The following is a 20,535-nucleotide window of genomic DNA, read 5'->3' on the forward strand; positions in this document are numbered from 1 at the left end:
GTCCGCCTGCTGACCCGGGTCTGCAGCAAAGGCGCTTGGTGGGGGTAAAGGAGCCCTCCGTGCTCCACCCTGATTGTTAGGGGCAGCTAATGGTGAGGCGTAGCTGCCCGCAGGGCACTCCTAATGGCAAGTTCCCCCCCTGCCTCCCCCCCCAATTTTGCATGTTTTAAACTAGGCCTAAATTTGGGGGGAGGGGCTTAATTTCATTTTATGCCTAGAAAACATGCTGGGTCTTCCTATTGTGGGGGCCGTATTGTTGGAGAAACATAGTAGTAGTCTGTGGGATTGATGTGATTGACGTGGACTAATAAAATGAAGTCAGCTAATAGGTACTACTGTGAGAAACCAGCCTTTGTAGTTTCTTAATGACACATTGTGGAAACCTAAACAACTGATTGCAGCAAATAGAATTATTTATTGGCCACATAAGGAATTTTTCTCGAGTGCATGAGCTCTTATTGCACATACAAGCAGCAAGTTATAAATCAGCATAAATGATAAGAGACAACACTCATTGATAGTCATAAGATACTAAATAAAACCCATCAATATAAATAAGATACAAATGTGTTATTAAAACAGATCCGAATCGATCCAATCGCAAAACATCTTCACCTTCGCAAGTGGTAAAAATACCTAGAAATTTGCAAAGAATACCGGTGTTGTAGGACTAGTGTAGGGGGGAAAAAAATCTCGCAAACAGGCAAACCTCTTCTTGACAACGAAGCTGCAGGTTTGGAGGGAAACTAATTTTTTAAAAAACCCACACCTTCTCCCACCCACTATTATGATGTCACCTGAAAACAATCACACCTGTTTCGGCGTTCTTTCGAACTCTCCCGCCGGACCCTCCCCCAGCCAATCGGGCGAAGAGAGAACCCGTCGGCTCAGCCAATCCTACTCGGAGCCGGCCTAGGACCCGGAAGCGCCCCTCGCCACTGCGACGTCACAATGGTTGCGATGGCGCTTGCGCAGTGACACGTCGCCTTCCTTGCGTGGAGTGTCGGCTTTGCCGGAGCGGAGCGGGGCAGGGGGCGGGGCGGGGGAGCAAAGCGTGAACTGGCGCCGAGAGCGGCCGGCGGGGCGGGCGGGCGGCTGGGCGAGGGAGCCAGCCAGCGAAGGCTGCTTGCTCTTCCCGCTCCTCCTCCTCCCTCCTCATTCTCGCGGGATCCTCCTTGCAAGAGGCCGCCGCTGGGGCTGCTTGAAAGAGGGAGCACGCAAGCCGAGCGGGGGGGCGGGGCGTGCGGGCAGCCATGGCCGGGCAGCAGTTCCAGTACGATGACAGCGGCAACACTTTCTTCTACTTCCTCACCAGCTTCGTAGCCCTCATCGTTATCCCCGCCACCTACTACCTGTGGCCGCGGGACCAGCACGCCGGTGAGTGCCTCCTGTATCCCGCCCGGCGTTTCCCTTCGGGGGTGGTGCTGGCAGGCCCGGCGCCTCGAACTTGCCTCTAGCCTGGCCTCGAGAAAGGGACGCGGGGTGTGTGGGGGGGTCCCCTTCCCGCCTACTCTCTTCCCCGCCGAGCATTGAAGGGCCCGTGGCCCTTCGCTTCCTCCGCCCCCCTCCTTCCCCGGTGCTGCTTCTCCTGCCCCTTCCGAGCAGGTGGGAAATCTCAGGTTAGTCGAGGAGTTAGGGCTCGGCTTGGAGTAACACCTTGCAGGTCTATCTCCAACTCTTCGTGCCGTGGAGGCAGTTGGGTTAGTTCTTGGTGGAGCCATGGTTAATTCAGCCCCAGGTTCTTATGCTAAGTAACTATTGGGGGAGGGAAAGAGCAGGACCCATACCTGAGAGGAATCTCTCAATGTAAAAGTAGTCCTCGACTTTTTATTTTTATTTATTTGTTTTGTCAAGCATGCATTTAATAATATATATGTATGTATGTGTGTGTGTGTGCTTTCTTAAGTTTTCGCGGGTACTTACATGTATGGTATTCAGCTTTGTTGCTTTATTCATGTTACAATTGCATTTTCCCAGGTCATTATAGCTGTGCTTTTAAAGTTGTAGCAACGTTTGGGCAGAATCTCATCTGCCATCATCAGGCTTCTGTATTGTGTTCGTGTGTGTTTGTGTATATGTATGTATGTATATATATATATATGTATGTATATATGTATATATATGTATATATGTATATATGTATATATATATAAAATATATATATGTATAAACCTGATTATTAATACATGAAATAGATACGAATAAAAGAGAACATTAAGACAGGGATGGTAGGAACGTTGGTGTGCTTATGCATGCCCCTTATGAACTTGCAACAGTTTAGTAAACATTCGAAGTTATACTGCGGGGTTAAAAAAGTGGCTCATGACCATATTTTCACAATCGTGGCCCCATGGTCATTGTGATTTACATTTGGATGCTTGACAACTGACTCACATGTGTGACCAGTTGTGGTGTTCCGGAGTTGTGTGATTCCCACTTTTCTGACCTTCCGACAAGCAATGTCAATGGGGAAGCCAGATTCACATAAGTTGCTTTATTCATGTTACAATTGCAGTGATTCACATAATAAATGTGGCAAGAAAAGTTGTAAAATTGGGCAAAGCTCACTTAACAAATTTCTCACTTAGCAACATATATTTTGGGTACAGTTGGGGTCAAAAGTCGTGGACTACTTGTACTTCCTCTTGACTGCAGAAATCCCAACAGGGGAGTCTTAGTCTGTAGTTGAATCCTCTCCCCATGGAACCTGAGACTGTTTCTCTGCTTAACATCTCTTGCTACCTTGTAGTTCTTTCTAACATTTAGCCAGAATCATCTCTTCATTTCAGTCCATTGGCCCTTGCTGTGTTTTCCATCACAACACAGAACAGGCTCATCCCATTTGCACATGACCTCCTTTTAGGTATTTGTAGATCATTATCATGATTCCCTTTAATCTCTTTGGCCAACTCAGCATGTCTAGTTCCTTGGAGAGCTTCATTTCCAGACCCTTTAGCACCTTGATAGCTCTCTTCTGAATTTTCTCCAGCTTTATCATGCAAAGAAAGGAAAACTGTAATCTGAGTGCTGTCTGACTAGTGTCGAATGCCATAAACTGGACATAATCTAATACAATGCTTGCTAGTTTTCAGCTGGTAGTTGCCCTTAGACCATTTTCACACAAATTACCATCATTAAGTATCCCCAGTCCTGTACCTATGCCCTTGATTTTTCATACCTGAATACAAGGCCTTCCACCTGTCATAATTTATCATCCTGCTGGGTTTCAGTCTGGGTTGGACATATTATCTTGTTTTATGGTTTTGATTCAGAAATATAACAAATTTCCCTAGCTGGTACCTTGCAAAGAGTTTGACATCTGGAAAGCCATGCATTACTACTTGTTACAGAAAATAAAAGTGCATATGAATGAAAAAGAACATGAATGTATATGCATTGAACAGATATATGCAAACTTTTCCCAACGAAGTGCAAAAGTAATTCTGACTCGGGTTGATGGCTGTGTATTGACAATGGAAAGCAGGCATCAATGTCAAGATTATAAACTGTCCAGGAAACACCTGTATACTTTTGGTTTGAAGGGGAATTACCAGATTTTATGTTGAAAAGGAAAACTTCCTATTATTGATTTTAAGTATTACAGAGTTAAGGGCCAAAATATTAATTTAATGACCACTACTTGAAAGCATAAGGTTGTAGTCATAGTAATCTAGACAATTGATTTGTTTTCCAATGATTTTTATAGAATAGCATTTTGATATCAAGCTTTCTTCCAGTATAGCTTTTGTACGTACAGAAAAGCATCTGTGATATGTATTGGAATCTAAAAGTCTTGTCCCTGCCATGGCACCCCAATGTTTAACTGACCATATAATTTGTTTTTGAGTATATTATAAATAAGATGCATTCTTTTGATATTTTTCCTTACTTTCTGTCATAATGAAAAGAAACAAGCAGTTGTCAGTGTTTGTAATGTGCAGTTACTTATACCTCTCATTGCAAGATAATTCTGTAAATTCTTGGGAATGGATTTAGTAACTATCAGATATTTTATGTTTGTGGTTTTGTCTTAGTATAAAAGTAGAATGGATATTTGGGAATGAAGAATTTAGTATTTCTAGATCACGTATAAGATGATTTTATAAAATTATTTTATTTCCTAATAGATGAAAATTATTTTGTAGAATTTTTTTCTCCCCTAATATGTAGGGAAAACATGTTTTTCTTGTATAAAGTTTGTGATTATTGCCTTGAGGTAATACGAAGTAGTTATACATTGAAAACATTTTTGTCAGATCCAGCTTTTTAATAATATCAACGCCAATAATATTAAAAAATGATCTTATTTCCAAATATTGTCTGAATTATAACCTTATCTTTTAACACTGCATTTGATGCTATTAGTATAGCTCTCAGTACTGTTTATCTGTTTTTACAGTGTTTTAAATAGTACTACTGTTGACAAAATTGCAACAATTTTTATACAAAATTATTTTTGGGTTTAAAAATTAAATCCATTTAAAAATGTTGATCCTGGGTCTGGACAGGATCTGTTGTTTTGGATACATAGGCCACATCTATTTCGATACCTTATCCTTATTTTTGCATGTAGATACCACCCCTTAATTTGCTGTGAAAAGTTGGTTACTATGTAATTTTTGAACAATTATATAATGAGCTGAACATAACAAATCAACTACGTAATCAAGCATATGCAGTATTATCAGAAGTTATCTAACAAACCTGGCCCCAAGCTGTTGAATCTTTTGAAGATAGCTAGGTGACCCATGACCCATTGGGTCATTCTTTCAGGGGTATTTGCTCACAAGATTCTTGTGTGCCTTTAACAGTGATACGATTTCTAACGTATTGCCTTCACTGGAAAAGTTGCGATACATTCAGAGATGTATCTGCCTTGAAAATAGCCCATGTCAAACTGTATATAGCACAATCAAACATTAGCACAGGAAATATGTTAAGACATTTCGTATTATGTCATTAACTGTTTTATAATTTTTATGTCATAAAATGATTTATAAAATTTGTTAGGTTTTAGTTCTGCAAGAGCCCTGAATTTGAAATGCATTCTATAAGTTAGCCCATTTAAGGTACCTTGGTTTTAACAATTGTTGCCCTATGATGCCCGATTTCGCCTAGCTAAAGATTCTGGGAATGAGAATTTTAGTAGTATATAGATAAGCACCTTGAAAGGTTTAGAAATATAGTGGAGTCAGTGTGGAGCCACTTTGGTGTAGTGGTCAAAAAGCATTAGGTTAGAAACTGGGAGGCTGTGAATTCTAGTCCTGTCATAGGCAGAAAGCAAGCTGGGTAACTGGGCCAATCACTTTTTTTTAAGCCCTAGGAAGGACGTAATGGCAAACCACTTGTGGAAAACCTTGCCAAGAAAACTACAGAAACTTGTCCAGGCAGTTTCTGAGAATTGGACACCTTTGAATAAAAGAAGAAGAAAAAAGAGTCAGTGCAAATGGGGAAGCAGTACAGTTGCATGCTTCATAAATAAGATTGTTTGAAAATTGCACTTTTCAAACATTGAGTTGCACTGGACAAAGTGAATTTCAGCAATCTAACTTTAATTCAGTTAAGACACACATGGTCATAATTAGATCTGTCTGCAATAGGTAAAATAGAAAAAATTGTACAAAACTATGCCTAGTTTACCTGCTGTAAATTTATGTATGTACAAATCCAAATAGCTCCTTTCAAGAATGATTATGCCTGCTATCTTGCTGAAAGCTGACTTTATCTTTGTATTAGGATGGGTAGTGGAAGTGGCAAGAGTGTCTCAGATTAAACAGATGGTGCCTTGTTGTAGCTATCTATTAATGGTCAACCAAATCAGAATTTGTATTTCTGTATATTTTGCATATTCTTTGAAAACAGATGTTATCAGACAATTGAGATTGAATTTGGATGGAGATGTATATTACAAATGCAGATGCTATATGTTCCATATTTATACTTCAGTATTTAATTTTTATTAGCCTAATTCAGAAATAACCATCTGATCATTACTTAAAGAAGGCTATATCTCTTTAGACCTCATGTCCATACTTGGAATATTCTGACATAAATTAACCATAGTTGTTTAAAACACATTAGAAATATAGTAGATTCTTATTCTTAATCCTTACAATAAGTCATATTTCCTTTAATTTGATTTAATCTCTGCTCCTCTTCACAAGAACATTTTGCCTCATATATGAAAGAATGTGCATTCACAAAATCCAGGAACGTTTGTTAATACTGAATCAGAGTTTGTTACAATCGAAGTAGTCCATGTTCTGCCTTCCTGTTTAAATGATTGTAGAAGTTAAAACAAAGTAGCTCTCTGTTTTTATATGGAATCTATTTGGCACATTCTTTAATTTTGGAGTTCAACCTTTGAAAAATATAGTATACAGTATTTTATTGTAAAGTAAAATTTCCTTTGAGTTTCAACTTTCTGATGATTTCAACAGAAATCAAGATGGCGAGCTTTCTACACCGGAAGCGCTACCAAAAAGATGGCGCCCAGCAACCAGCGCCCGGTAAGGGTTGTTCCGCTGGCCCGGCACGTCCGGCGGACCCGGCGGTTGGGGACCCCTGGTATACAGTATTTTATTGTAAAGTAAAATTTCCTTTGAGTTTCAACTTTCTGATGATTTCAACAGAAATCAAGATTGCATTCCTATAGACTTCTTGATAACAAGAAGGGAATACAATATGCCATTGTATTCCTCTATTATGTGCGTGTGTATTTCATTTCCCCATCTTGGGAACAGATCTGGCAACAGGACTTCTAAGGCAGACTCTATTTAACTTCCAAGCCTAGATGACACTGGCTAAATAAACCCAGCTTCCTGCAAAGAGACATTTTATTGTATATCTGTGAAATCAGGTGTGGAGAAAAAAAAGATATCTACCTCAGAAGAGTAATTATTACACTGAAGATAAATTGATAGTTCTCTTAGACAATTCAGACTACAGTGCCAGCTTTTTAGCATTTGAAAAACTAAACACTATGTATTTTAAAGAAGGATGTGTTAAAGGAGTTAATCTCACTTATACACTGGTTATATGTTCAGTTATTTCTGGTTCTTTGTAACCTGATGGACCCCAAGTAACCAGTTATCTTAATGTCTTATAATAACAAGCCACTTTCATAAATCACGTTTCTGAATATGTTTGTTTCAGCAAAGCATGATTGAAGCTAACCCAATTTAAATTTGGGTATAATTTTTCAGTTATAAGTAGAAACTACTTTCTGATCTTCTTGAACCTGTATTTAATAACCATGGTGTTCTGTACATGTAGCTGCTATTATAAATGTTTTAGGCAATTAAAATGCAGTGTGTAGAAACAGTTCTATTCTTACGTTTACAGAAAACCCTGATGGGGAAAGAGATAAGATGCAATAAGATCTCTTCATTTTTCATTGCAGGGATTGGTAACATGACACCTGCCAAATCAGTTAATTGCATATTAGTTTAATATGTTTTATAACCAAATTTTCATTTCATTTTTCATTGTGAGACAACCACTAAGATTAAAGTGGCACCTGTATTAGTGGAATTAATACAATTGAGTTGGAAATTAAAAGCACTATTCTGTGACTTTTTAAACTTAGAAATAATTTTATTATGTATACAATAGCAACTAAGCCATACTTATTCTAGTCAGCTACCCTGGTATTTTTTTGTGTGCTTTAAACACCTTTGTTCAGATTTCAGAAGATTGTGTTAATAACACTTTTAGAAAACATCTGTTAGAAACAATTTTAAGTATAAAGATTTCAGTGTTGATGGAATTGTATTCAGTAAAACTATAACGTGGGAAAACAGAAAACTATTGAGCATTAAATAAAAATTCTCCATATTTTTTATTATAAAGCAATTTATTACTACAATGTAATTTATTATAAATTGCATTGTAAGAAAGAAACTTAATGCACAGTTCTGTATGTGCTTATCTATGAATAAGGTTCACTAAAAGCTGTGGGATTGTTACAAATTGAGATGATGCAAGATTAAGTAGTACAATACCACAATAACGGTCTAAATTTCAATAGAGGACTGTTTGCTTTTCCCCTGATATTTGTAGGTTCTTACTTCATGCTAGAGTATGAATTGTTAAAAATTCTTAACAAAATAAGTTTGGCCCCAGTAAAAAAAAATAAAACTCTGCTGCATATTCAGAAGTAATTCCCATTTGTTTCTTATTCCCTTTTGCTTTAAAAACTCTGAAAATTAATTTCTTTAAAGTTTTTATAAAGAACATATTTCACCAATCTTACAGAGACTGAATAAAATCTAGGTTGCTTTTTTTTACTATGAAAAGAATAGCTTGTTGGCAGTATAATTTAGTTGGCAGAGTATTTGACTTGCATGTAGTATTTTGCTGGTTTGGGTTGGCTTTTTGGAAAAAAGTATAAACTCGGGCTTGTAAATTTGAATGTAGAAGCCATATTATATTCTATTGGGTAAACCATAATGGTGTTGCAGAAGCTAAGGATCCTGGTGAGTTCATCTCTCTTTCCAAACCCTCTTCTTAGGAGCAAAATTTCTGTTAAATGTTAAACATGTTAAACTTTGGAGATCTATAAATTATAGATCTTGCAGTGCCTTTCTGTGAATAGATTACATTGTAGGACATTGATTAGAGTTTTGATCTAATCAATTCACTAACAAACAAAGGGGAATTGTAGTTTTTACAGATGCCTTGCATCTTTCATGGAGTTCTGAATGATCCTCCAACTGTTGGATCTGGAGTACAGTCTATATGGAGGGGGAATTGCTAAAAATCACTTTTCCGTTCATGGAGATAAGTCTACTAAGTCCCTTACCTGAACAGAAGTATAAAATCATATTAGCCCACTAAATTCTAACAGTGTTAATTGCCATTGTTACCATGCAATCAATACAGGTAGTCCTCAAGTTAATGACCACAATTGAGCCCAAAATGTATGTTGCTAAGTGAAATGTTTCTTAAGTGAGTTTTGTCCCATTTTATGACTTTTCTTACCACAGTCGTTAGTGAATCATTGCTTCTGTTAAGTCAGTGACATGGTTGTTAAGTGAATCTGTCTTCCCCATTGACTTTGCTTGTCAGAAGATCGCAAAAGCTGATCACATACCCCAGGTCACTGCAACCGTCATAAATATGAACCAGTTGCTAAGCATCTGAGTTTTGATCATGTGACCCCAGGGATGCTGTAATGGTTGTAAGTGCGAAAAACGGTCATAAGTCACTTTTTTCAATGCTGTTGTAGCAGAACAATCACTAAATGAACTGTTATAAGTTGAGGACTACCTGTATTGAGTGGAAGGTATATGTTGCCCAATGTTTTTTCCTTAACTACTACCAAGCCAACACCACATCTGTATAGTCTCTTTTTTTTGTAGCTCTTAAAATATTTGTGTTAGCAGGTGCATCCCTGCCTAACCTTATCTGGGTTTTAAAGCTAAGTTGGACTGTGCCTAGTTATAATACATAAATGGGATTTTTACCTTGTATTATGTTGCTGAGTTCTGAAAAGTAAAAAAGGAGGTTTGGGAAGCTAGTTCAGAGAACAGATGGATCATATTCTGTCCATTTGTATAACAGAAGGTAAATGATGCTGGAGGGAAACATGAAATACTTGCCTCTACAGGTAGTATTGCGAAGTTTTTCCTTTAAGTTTTGAAGAAAGTCTGATGTGTAAGATACGTTATTTTTATTAAATACTAAAATTATCTTTCGCAGAGCAAATTCGTTTAAAGAATTTAAGAAAAGTTTATGGAAGATGCCTGTGGTATCGATTGCGATTGTTAAAGCCCCAGCAGAATATAATGCCTACACTAAAGTAAGTATAATAGGATTTCTATTTTACGGGGTTATTTTTAGAATTTTAATAAAAGCAGATTGTTTTAACATTATGAAATATTTAGTAAAGAGATAAGATCAGCATTTTACTAGGAACTCCTAGGAGATGTTGATGAAGTTTTAATTGTAAAGAAACTGAAAATGATTCCCAAGTCATGGATTGAATTTCAGGTCATAAAAGAATCTATTGAGCATCCAAAATGCAGTGTTTGGGGATTTGCAGTTCTTCCTGCTTTGGGGAAAAGAGAAAGATGTGTCTGTGGTGCAGTATGAAATCCATTTAAAAAGAAAAGAGCAAAGTACATCTTCCAAAACAATTTCTTTTATTTAGGAAAACATGAAATTGGCAAAGTCTGTTGTAATTCCAGATCTGACACAACCCGGAATTACACCACATAATATTGGAAGTTAGAAACAGCCCCCCAAAGTCACATTCTCCAATAAAAGTAAATCAACGTTAAAAAAAAATACATTGTGGAAATCCTAGAATTCTTTATCGGCTGAAGATTCCTCAGTGGGAAGTGGGAAACTTCACCGAACAACAACAACAAAAAGCCAACCCACCAAGCAGCTTACCTTAGGGAGAATTGTTGGGTATACAGGTAGCCTTGACTTACAAACTTTAATTTAGTGACCATTCAAAGTTACAACAGAATTGAAAAAAAGGGTTATGACTGTTTTTCACACTTACAACTGTTGCAGCATCCCCATAGTCACGTGCTCAAAATTAGGGCGCTTGGCAACTGGCATCCCAGGGTCACGTGATCATCATTTATAACCTTCTGACAAGCAAAATCAGTGGGAGAAGCCAGATTCACGTAAAAACTGAATGATTCATTTAACAACTATAGTGATAAAATGAGGTGGAACTCTTTTAACAATTACCTTTGCTTAGGAACAGAAATGTTGGAGTTAAGCTTAGCACTCCCTGTATGGTTGTATTATTTAAAAATAATCAAGCTGAATGTCCATTATAAATACTGGATGGGGCTGTAGAATATTGGCAGAAACCAGTAGACACACTTGTATAATTCCTTTGGTTTTGAGAGATGGATAGAAATTATATTGGTTATTGTTTTCTGTGATGTTAATTCTTCTTTAAATGTACCTGGATATTTTGGTTGCATGGGATTTCTTTCCAAAAATTTCAACTATTTAAAATTGCTCGCTCTCTCACTTTCAATTTTACAGAAAAGCTGTGTTGCTTGCTGGCTGGGCACTGTTTTTGTTTCTTGCTTACAAAGTGTCCAAAACAGACCGAGAATATCAAGAATACAATCCATATGAAATACTACAGTTAGACCCAGTAAGTAGCACCATTTTTCAGTATTAAACTAAATTTGACACTAAATATTTCACCAGGGCCCTCAATGGAATATCACATTCTAAGTCTATATGTCTATTCTTCACTCGCAAGCCTTCTTCAAAAGACAGATTAGGGACATATGGAAAAGGGAGGGAGAGAAATCTGTTCTGACAGTTGTGTTCGTCTCATGACAACAGGCAGCATTCAGCCGGCAGAGAAATGTTTATTTTTTTAAATTTGAAAATTCATGAGAGGTAAGAGTAGATGTGAACAATATATTGCATTTTATGTATTTCATTTTTGAGTTAGTCACATTTTGAACTTTTGACAAAGTTGTTTGAAACTACATTGAATATCTGGTACTATTTCATAAAATAATGTAAATAAGGATGCACAGCAAACAACATATTTACTAAACAATGCTATTTGGTATTAAAACATAGAAATGCTATTCAGGCCTAAAGACAGTGCTTTATAAATTAAATGTATTTTAAAAGTTTTTGTTAAAAAATATCCTCCTATGAAGCAGTGATTCACGTCTCTGAAATTACAAGTGGCGTTCAATTGTACCTGTCTGTCCATGTGAGGACTTTTTTTGCACTTCCAGTTAATATTAGGAGGAAGTAAACCTTTTATTCTTCTTCCATGTTAACAGGAAATTGGGGGACATTCCAAGTTAATAAAAAAGATGGGACGATAGGAAGAAAAAAGGGAAGTTAGCAAACAACAAAAGCACAACAATATAAAAGCGTTAGGGTTACTTCATCACATCCTCTTCTGTAATTAGAGACATCATCTAGATAAAAATCCTGTCTGCAAATAGAAGGAAAAGAACTAGTTATAGTTTTATAATGGTTATATAATTTAATATGCTGATCACCAAAATTATTTAGTAGTGGAATGCAAACTTGTATATATTCTCCTCCATGCTGCATCAAGAGCCCGGGATGGGTTGACTCCTTCCTATGACGTCAAAGCTGAGTCTGTACTAAGATATAAAAGCCAGCCCCCAGGAGAGACCCCAGCTTTTGACTCAGCTCCTTTCAGTCAGTAGCTGTGTCTCTGAAAGCGTTCTGTTAGATAGCAATCACCAGTGATCTTCAGTACTTTTTTCCTCTCTTCAAGCAGCTCCCAGGGATCTGGGCAGCTGCTCTTCCAGGAGAGCAGGGCTCTCCTGCAACGTTGGGAGCAGCGTCACAGAGCTCTGTGCAGGCAAGCTTGGCAGCGTCTGCAGACCTCCCCCACGCCTGTAGTTTGGAGTGATCTTAAACACGATCAGCAAACTGATAAGAACTCCAGCCAGCTGATCGTGTAGCTGGTTGCTGTGTTTTTCCCTTGCTGACTTCGCTCAGGGCTCTGTATAGCCTAAGGAGCAATTCTTCAATCTTGGGGCCTGTTTTCCTGTAGTCAGTGGCCATCTTGGATTCAAGCCTTCCACCACGAGGTGAGCGGCCATTTTGTAAGCCCGGGGGCCATTTATACCCTAAGGGGCTGAATAGAAAAATTTCTAAACAGCTTCTTTCCAACGCAAGAGCCTTTATTTTACAAATGGAGCAAGATAAGGCTCAGACAGAGCTTCCCCCCCCAGTGGAACAGTCTCTTAAGCCCAATAGGGGAAAAAGACGTAGGCAACGCACCCAATCAGTCCAAAGGGAGGTGGCTGCTAAAATCAAAGCTAAGGCTCTAGCCCCCAAGAAGGCAACTCAGGCTGAATTGAGGGCAGAGAAGTGCAGACATGCAGCTCTAGAGAGGCAGTTCAACAGAACTATTCAACAGAAGGGAGTGCAACTACAGCATGTTTCAGGTGATACTCGTGGGCCCCAACCAAGCCCTCCCAGGGGAGGAGAAGTTATCTATGAGCCTTTCCATCCTCCATCCAGGTCTCCTGAGGCTCTTGCTGTACAGTCAGATCCTCAGGATTTAAGCAGATCTGGACCTTATTTCCAACAGGCGTCTGTGCCCTATGCTCCTCCCCCTCCCTCCAGGCCTCGAACCTCTCCAATCTAGGCCTGAAGCCACCTTCACTCCCACAGCAGCGGGCCTTCTGCCTCTACCTTTGAGCATAGACCAAGGGATATCCAAGATGTAGTCTCATCAGCCATTCGGCAGGGATTGGCTGAAGGCTTCAAGCAAATTCTTCGACCTCTGGAAAGGGTTCAGGCCCTTCTCCCTTCTCAATCTATAAGTTCCTTGCCTCATCATCCTGATTTACACAGGCCTCAGGCCCTCAGGGTCCATTCTTCTCTACCAGAATGGGAGGAGGTTGATGAGGAATGAAGGCCTTCACCATCTGAACACAGTTACTCTTCTCATTCAGAATGTGAAGAGAGTGAGATTTTTGACCAAAATCTTTCAGAGGAAGAGGATTCTCGCCCAGAGCAGACATCCTCTGCATTGGTCTTCAAACCTACTTTCTTCAGATCATTACTCAGCAAGGCCTTGGTCACTGCCAAGCTGTCGCCAGAGGAAGTGGCTCCCGAGCCACAAGGAAATCCCTCTAGCCAAGGGGATTTGCTCTTCTCCAAGCCTGTAGTGCATGCAGAGGTTTTGCCTTCTCCCATTTTGTTCCTGGACATGGTCAAGAAACAGTGCGCTTCTCCTTCGGCAGGTCCTCGCCCATCTTCTCTATATAAGCATTTCTACAATGTCAGCGCAGCTCTGGACAATGCCCTGGCAGTGCCTTCTGTTGACATTCCGGTTCTGGCCTCGTTCTCATCTTCTGGCACTCCCATGGAGTCAGAAGATATCCTGAAACCGGATGATAAACATTCCGAACAGACCCTCAAGCGCAATCACCAGGCTGCTGCTTGGGCTGTTCGGCCTTCAACAGCAGCATCCTTCTTCACCAGGGCATCCATATGGTGGCTGCGCCAACTCCAGAATAGATTGCCTACTTCTGACCTTCGGTCTCACCAAGACCTTAATAGGATTATTGCAGCGGCGGAATTCACTGCGGATGCCACTTTCAATTCTGCCAAATTTGCATCCAAGGCCATGGCATCTTCTGTAGCAGCAAGAAGACTTATGGCTCCGAAATTGGCAGGCGGAGTAATGCCGAAAATGGAAGCTGGCTTCAGTTCCATTTGCAGGTGATAAGCTTTTTGGCGATGCTCTGGAACCTTATCTCATCGAAACCAGAGATAAAGGTAAAATTCTCTCTTCCTCTGGGAAGAAAGCCGACTATTGCCCTGCTCCTTATCGCCCTCCTTCATCTCGCTTCCCCCGCTCTCACAGGCCATACTCCCAATGCCAAGACCAACGGGTGGAAACATCTGGCAGGCAACAACCTTCTACTGGTAAACGGCCCTTTCGGGGAGGAGGTCATTCCTTCCGTCTCTCTAAGTAATCCCTCGTTCTCCCCACCCATCGGAGGTTGCCTAGCCTTCTTTGCCTCCAAATGGGAGGAGTCAACGACGGACGCCTGGGTGCTCAGCACTATTAGGTCAGGGTTACAATTGGACTTCCTAACCCCACCCCCCAAAAAAATTTTTTTGATCTGTCCTGTGTCTCGGGACATTTCCAGGCAAGCCCTCATGAATCAGGCCATTCAGCACCTTCTTGAAATCAGGGCTATTCAACCTGTTCTCCCATCTCAACGGGGATGTGGGCTTTACTCTCGCCTTTTCATCGTTCCCAAAGCCTCAGGGGGGTGGCGAGCCATCCTTGATCTAAAATTTCTCAACCAATTTGTAAAATACAGGTGAGTTAAAATGCAGACTCTGCATTCTATTTTAGAGAGCGTTTGGGACGGCGACCTCCTCTCTTCCATTGATCTCACTGAGGCTTACCTCCACCTCCCAATTTGGCCTCATCATCGCCAGTTTCTCTGTTTCTGTTATCAGAATACCCATTACCAGTATCGAGCACTTCCCTTCGGCCTCTCATCGGCTCCAAGGGTCTTCACAAAGGTTCTGGCAGCATTGGTGGCATCTCTGCGTTCTATTCCAGTGAGGATCCAATGCTACTGGGACGATATTTTGATTCTTTGCTCTTCCATCCTTGCGACCCATCGGGATCTGCAAATTACCCTGTCATGTCTTCAGAGCCACGGATTTTCCATCAACACCGAAAAGATCCAGCTCTCTCCTACAACCAAATTGCAACACTTGGGAGCAGTCGTCGATACCATGTCGTGCCAGGTTTTCCTGTCCCCAGCTCGTGGAAAGAGCCCTGCAGAGATCATCAGCCAGATCCAGCAACATCAAATTGTCCCCCTGTCGCTGCTGTCCAAACTTCTGGGGGAGATGGTTTCCTGTATTGGCATCGTCCCGTTGGCTCGGCTCCACTCCCGAGCCCTCCAGTGGTTCCTGCTTCCCTACCAATGAGCAGGAACCAGCCACTCATCCATCAAGATCTCACTCCTGCCACAAATCCGGAGATCTCTCAATTGGTGGCATTCCCCATCTATCTGGAGGGGACTCCTGTTCAGGGACCCAGACAGGCTAGTGATAACCACCGATGCCAGCCTCCTGGGTTGGGGTTCCCATATGCAGGGCCAGATAGCTCAGGACGTTTGGTCCAGATCGGAACAGACCCTTCCCATAAATTGGCTAGAGCTCAGAGCCATTTTTCTGGCTCTCAAGCATTCCAGGAAATCAGTGACTGGCTCTCATGTTCTAGTCCTTACGGACAACATGGCCGCAAAGGCTCATGTCAACCGGCAAGGGGGGATGAGGTCCAAAGCCCTCATGAGAGAGGCTCTACGGTTGGGGTTATGGGCAGAGAAACACCTGTTATCGATCTCGGCGGACCACATCTCCGGGGTCGGCAACTCCCAGGCCGACTGGCTCAGCAGGAGCCTAGTCGACCAGGCACAATGGTCCATTCCTCCGTCTCTATTCAGGGATCTTTCCCTCAGATTCGGAACACCAGAGGTGGATCTTTTCTCCACTCCTCAGAATGCCCAAGTCACCAGATTCTTCACCAGGTTTCCTTGCCAGGGAGCGGAGGGGACAGATGCTCTTCGGTGCAGATGGCCCAAGGGTCTCCTCTATGCCTTTCCCCCACTTCCCGTCATTCCGGCAGTAATTTGGAAGAGGTTGGAGAAACGTGCAGAGCTCCTCCTGGCACCCTATTGGCCAAGGAGGCCCTGGTTTGCGGACCTGGTCAACCTATCGGTGGCTTCTCCTTGGAGGATCCCTGCCCATCTAATCTCCCTTCACCAGGGGGCCCTGCTCCACCCAGAGCCCCAGTGGTTCAAGCTGGCCATGTGGCACTTGAGCGGCAGCGGCTAGAGGAGGCTGATCTTCCAGAAAGGGTCATCCTCACTATCCTGGCTTCTCGCAAACCTTCTACAAGGCGCATCTATGATGCCACCTGGAAGGCTTTTTCCCGATGGTGCCTCAGGGAGGGTCTTTCTCCTGCTTCAGCCCAGCTGGCAGAAGTTCTTAGCTTCCTTCAGCATGGGCTGGAGAAAGGTTTGGCCCCCAACACCTTACGCAGGCAGGTTGCGGCCCTCTCCTCAGTTCTTTCATGGGGTTCGCTTCTTTCCTTATCCCATCACACTTCAGTCAGGAGGTTTTTGAAAGGGGCTTCCAACCTGCACCCTCCATGGTTCACAGGTATCCTTCCTGGGACCTTCATTTGGTCCTTAATGCCCTTACAAAGCCCCCCTTTGAACCCCTTAGAACAGTGTCTCTCCGTTTCCTGACTCTGAAGGTAGTGTTTGTTGTTGCCATCACTTCTGCCAGGAGGGTTTCCGAGCTTGCTGCTCTTTCCATCAGACAGGACCTTTGTTCCTTTCACGATGATAGGGTTGTTCTTCGTCTGGACCCCTCATTTATTCCGAAGGTTAACACCTGGTTTCACAGGTCCCAGGACATTGTTTTGCCTGACTTCTGTCCTCTCTCGCACCATGACTTAGAGCGGCAGTGGCACACGCTAGACGTAAGAAGGGCTCTTAGAATATACCTTAAGCGCACTTCCTCCTTCAGGAAGTCGGAAGCCATGTTTGTTTCCTTTTTCCCTTCTCACTTGGGGCACAAGGCCTCTTCTACTATTAGCAGGTGGGTCAGGTCTTGCATTGAGCAGGCCTACAAAGCTGCGGCCCTTCCGGTTCCCCGAGGTCTGATGGCACACTCTATCAGAAGCGTGGCCACTTCTGCTGCCTGGGAGACCCAAGCATCCTTGGAGGAGATTTGTCGTGCGGCCACGTGGACATCTCCGTCTCCTTTCATCAGACACTACCGTCTGGATACTTTTGCCTCGGCAACTGCAGCCTTCGGCAGACGGGTGCTTCAACGAGTGGTTCCACAGTCGGTGTGATGAGCCAGACGAGGACCCGCCCGTGGACATGCAAGCTTTGGTATGTCCCATCCTGGGCTCTCGATGCAGCATGGAGGAGAATGGGCATTGGTAGAAGTTACCGTGAACGCCCTTTCTATCTATGCTGCGAGAGAGCCCAGCCCCTCCCTTGATTCGTCCGGAGAGGGTAAGACATAATTCTGTATTTATTTTGGGCTTTCAGAGACACCTTTCAGTCTGTCAAGTATCTTCGCCAAAGCTGGGGTCTCTCCCGGGGGCTGGCTTTTATATCTTAGTACAGACTCAGCTATGACGTCATAGGAAGTCAACCCATCCTGGGCTCTCTCGCAGCATAGATAGAAAGGGCGTTCACGGTAACTTCTACCAACACCCATTCTATTTGAAAGTTGAATAGTTCATTTAAACGATACGTTTTTAATAGGTGCAGGTCAGTTGAATTCAGTTTTGCCTATGTTCCTGTATCTATGTAGGAGTAGAGGCCATTGAACAATTTGGTGGTTGTTTAAACATTTGGAGATGTTTTTAATTTTTAAAAGTTGCATTTATACATTCTTTCAAAAAAAATTCTCAATCCTTGGAGCTTACCAGATTTAAAATTTGCTTTATAAACTTTAAAGAAAGCAGTGTTAACAATAGCAGCAGATTAGAGGGCTCATATCTTAGAATTTCCATTGGATTAGATCTGTTTTGGGACTGTCAGAGCTTTAGATGACAGGACTACATGTAGTGCTTACTGAACAACCATTGGTTTTCATTGGGGCTGAAGAGAAAAATGGCTTACGATTAGTCTTTGCACTTACATCCATCGTAGGGACCCTGGGGTCACGTGATTCAGATCTGGTCACCCAAGAACCAACCTGGATTTCTGGCTCTTGCAGCAGTCCCATGGCCATGTGATTGCCATTTCTGACCTTCTCTGCTGGCTATCGACAAGCAAAGTCAATGGGGAAGCCAGAAGGAGGTTGCATGTCATAGTCACATGATGAAGGCTCGCTTAATGACTATTGATGATTCCCTTAATAATCATGGCTAAAAGATTGTAAAATTGAGTGTGGTCTTATGATGTCTCACTTAATGACCATATCACTTAGATTTTTCTGGTCCCTGTTGTCATAAATTGAATTTGAAATTGAAATTCATAAATTGAAATTGAACATGTGATGGTATCCCTGTTGTTTTACTGGCTTTCTAATGTTTACAATAAGTTGTAGCTATCTCAAACTAGTGTCTGGGTGTAATGATGATTTAGAAGTGAACTATGAAACTAAATTTTACAATAATTTAGGCAATCCAAAAGTCTTTTGTTAAATAGTATATTATTAGTACGTTGTATTTGAGATTTGTTGTGAATAATCAGAAACAAGGTGTACTGAGTTCAGTGGAACTTACATTCAGGTAAGTGAAGGTGATTGCATCCTTATGTATGGCAAATAATTAATTTGAACCTCTTATTTTAATAGGGTGCAACAGTGTCAGAAATTAAAAAGCAGTATCGTTTGTTATCGCTGAAATACCATCCAGATAAAGGTGGCGATGAAGTTATGTTTATGAATATTGCTAAGGCTTATGCAGCGTAAGTTCTGTTCATGGGAGGGAATGTTATTGTAAGCAACGTAGAATGTACACTAATACCATTTTCTATATGTTTCAGTCAATTTGTCTACTTACAGCAGTTATTACAATACAGAATTGATTTTGTTTTCTTCTAAGTATATAAGTAGTGATTCTGGTTTATAAAACAAGCAAAGATCTAAGACCTCCTAATTATTTAGAGTAGATTTCCAGTCATATAAAGGCTTCAGAGTAAGACAAAGTCCGTTTATTATAAATTATTTTCTCCCTTTTGTCATCAAAAGTGCTCTTAGAACTCAAAGGAGCCTTTTTATCACTGGGGATAATTTCAAACTGCGTTTTCTCCTTTCTTGTCCTATTTGGTTATTGTTAATAATGGCTACACCTTGGTGACATTCTTGAATGTATACTCTGCCATGGCTGTCTGCTGTGCTATTTTGGTATGGATCATCCTGGGGATTTTAAGTTTGTGTGTGGCTTTGCTTTGAGCAAGGATAATGTGCACTCTTGAAACAAGCTTTCTAACATAATTATGCCTCTTATTTTGTAGTTTAACTGATGAAGAATCTCGAAAAAATTGGGAAGAATATGGCAGCCCTGATGGACCACAAGGTAATTCTATTGTTGATTGTACCAAATCATAATTTATGTAGCATCCTGACTTTTGCTCTGTGATTTATTCTGTCAGTAACAGTTTTAATTTTGTATAACTGTGTTTGTACAGTAATGTCATCTATCTTTGTATCTATGTATTTATGAGGCTAACTTTAGTATTACTCATGCTTCATTCCAAGGTTCAGTGAATAGTGATTCACACTAGTGAATCCCCTGTTATCCAGAGATCCAGCTTCTCAAACATTTAATATATTTATTGCCTTTTTAGATTACAATCCTGCATAGAAATGTTGTCTAATTTACATTCTTGCTTGCTACATGGGAATAGCAGTCCTTATATACATACAAAATCAGACTGAATTCTGAACATTACCAGGCCAAAATTTCATGTTACGAGAACATTCTGGAGAATTTGGAATATTTCAATTTCAGTGTTATATCTGTTGTAAATTCATATCTACTGATATTTCCAAATCAATCAACAGCTTTTCTTGGAATAATTATAGAGCTTCCATTCCCTATAGGTCAGTTGAAGGGAGGTTGTTTACATAGGCACGAAAGTTGAGATGAATGCACTGTTGTGGTGTCCTGAGTTGGCCTCAGCAGCATGATGAACTTGCTGTAAAGTTACTCTTTACATGTAAGCTATCCAGTTATTTAGAGCTAAAACCAAACTGAGTATGCATAATCGATTCAGTTTATATATCGTCATCAAGAACTGAATATTTGCGCTTGTCCTTATATCCTTCCAGATTCTAGGGATGTTTCTTTAAAAGTGATCTCACAAGGTTGCCCTTCAAAATGGGTGGGATTGTCTTGTTATGTAGAGCAGGGGTTCCCAACCACCGGTCCAGCGGACCGGCACCGTCCGCGGAACAACTCCTACTGGGCCGCTGGCTTGCTGGCGCCGCCATCTTTTTTGATGAAAAAGTGCTTCCGGTGAGCTTTTCCGGGTA

General features: G+C 41.2%; 1 protein-coding gene across 1 annotated transcript in view; it reads left to right on the forward strand.

The window, feature by feature from the left end:
- Positions 1-1,228: 1,228 nt before the first annotated feature.
- Positions 1,229-20,535, forward strand: part of SEC63 (SEC63 protein translocation regulator) — a 44,814-nt gene continuing 25,507 nt past the window's right edge. Inside the window, exons 1-5 of the mRNA XM_026666634.2 lie at positions 1,229-1,377; positions 9,703-9,802; positions 11,014-11,128; positions 18,853-18,965; positions 19,515-19,576. Coding sequence (XP_026522419.2) covers positions 1,254-1,377; positions 9,703-9,802; positions 11,014-11,128; positions 18,853-18,965; positions 19,515-19,576 — 514 coding nt within the window. The 5' untranslated portion in view covers positions 1,229-1,253. The remainder of the gene's footprint in view (positions 1,378-9,702; positions 9,803-11,013; positions 11,129-18,852; positions 18,966-19,514; positions 19,577-20,535) is intronic.

This window comes from Notechis scutatus, chromosome 1 (assembly GCF_049901735.1).
Source record: "Notechis scutatus isolate UNSWTSFEM ecotype Mainland chromosome 1, rNotScu1.2, whole genome shotgun sequence".
Taxonomy (NCBI): domain Eukaryota; kingdom Metazoa; phylum Chordata; class Lepidosauria; order Squamata; family Elapidae; genus Notechis; species Notechis scutatus.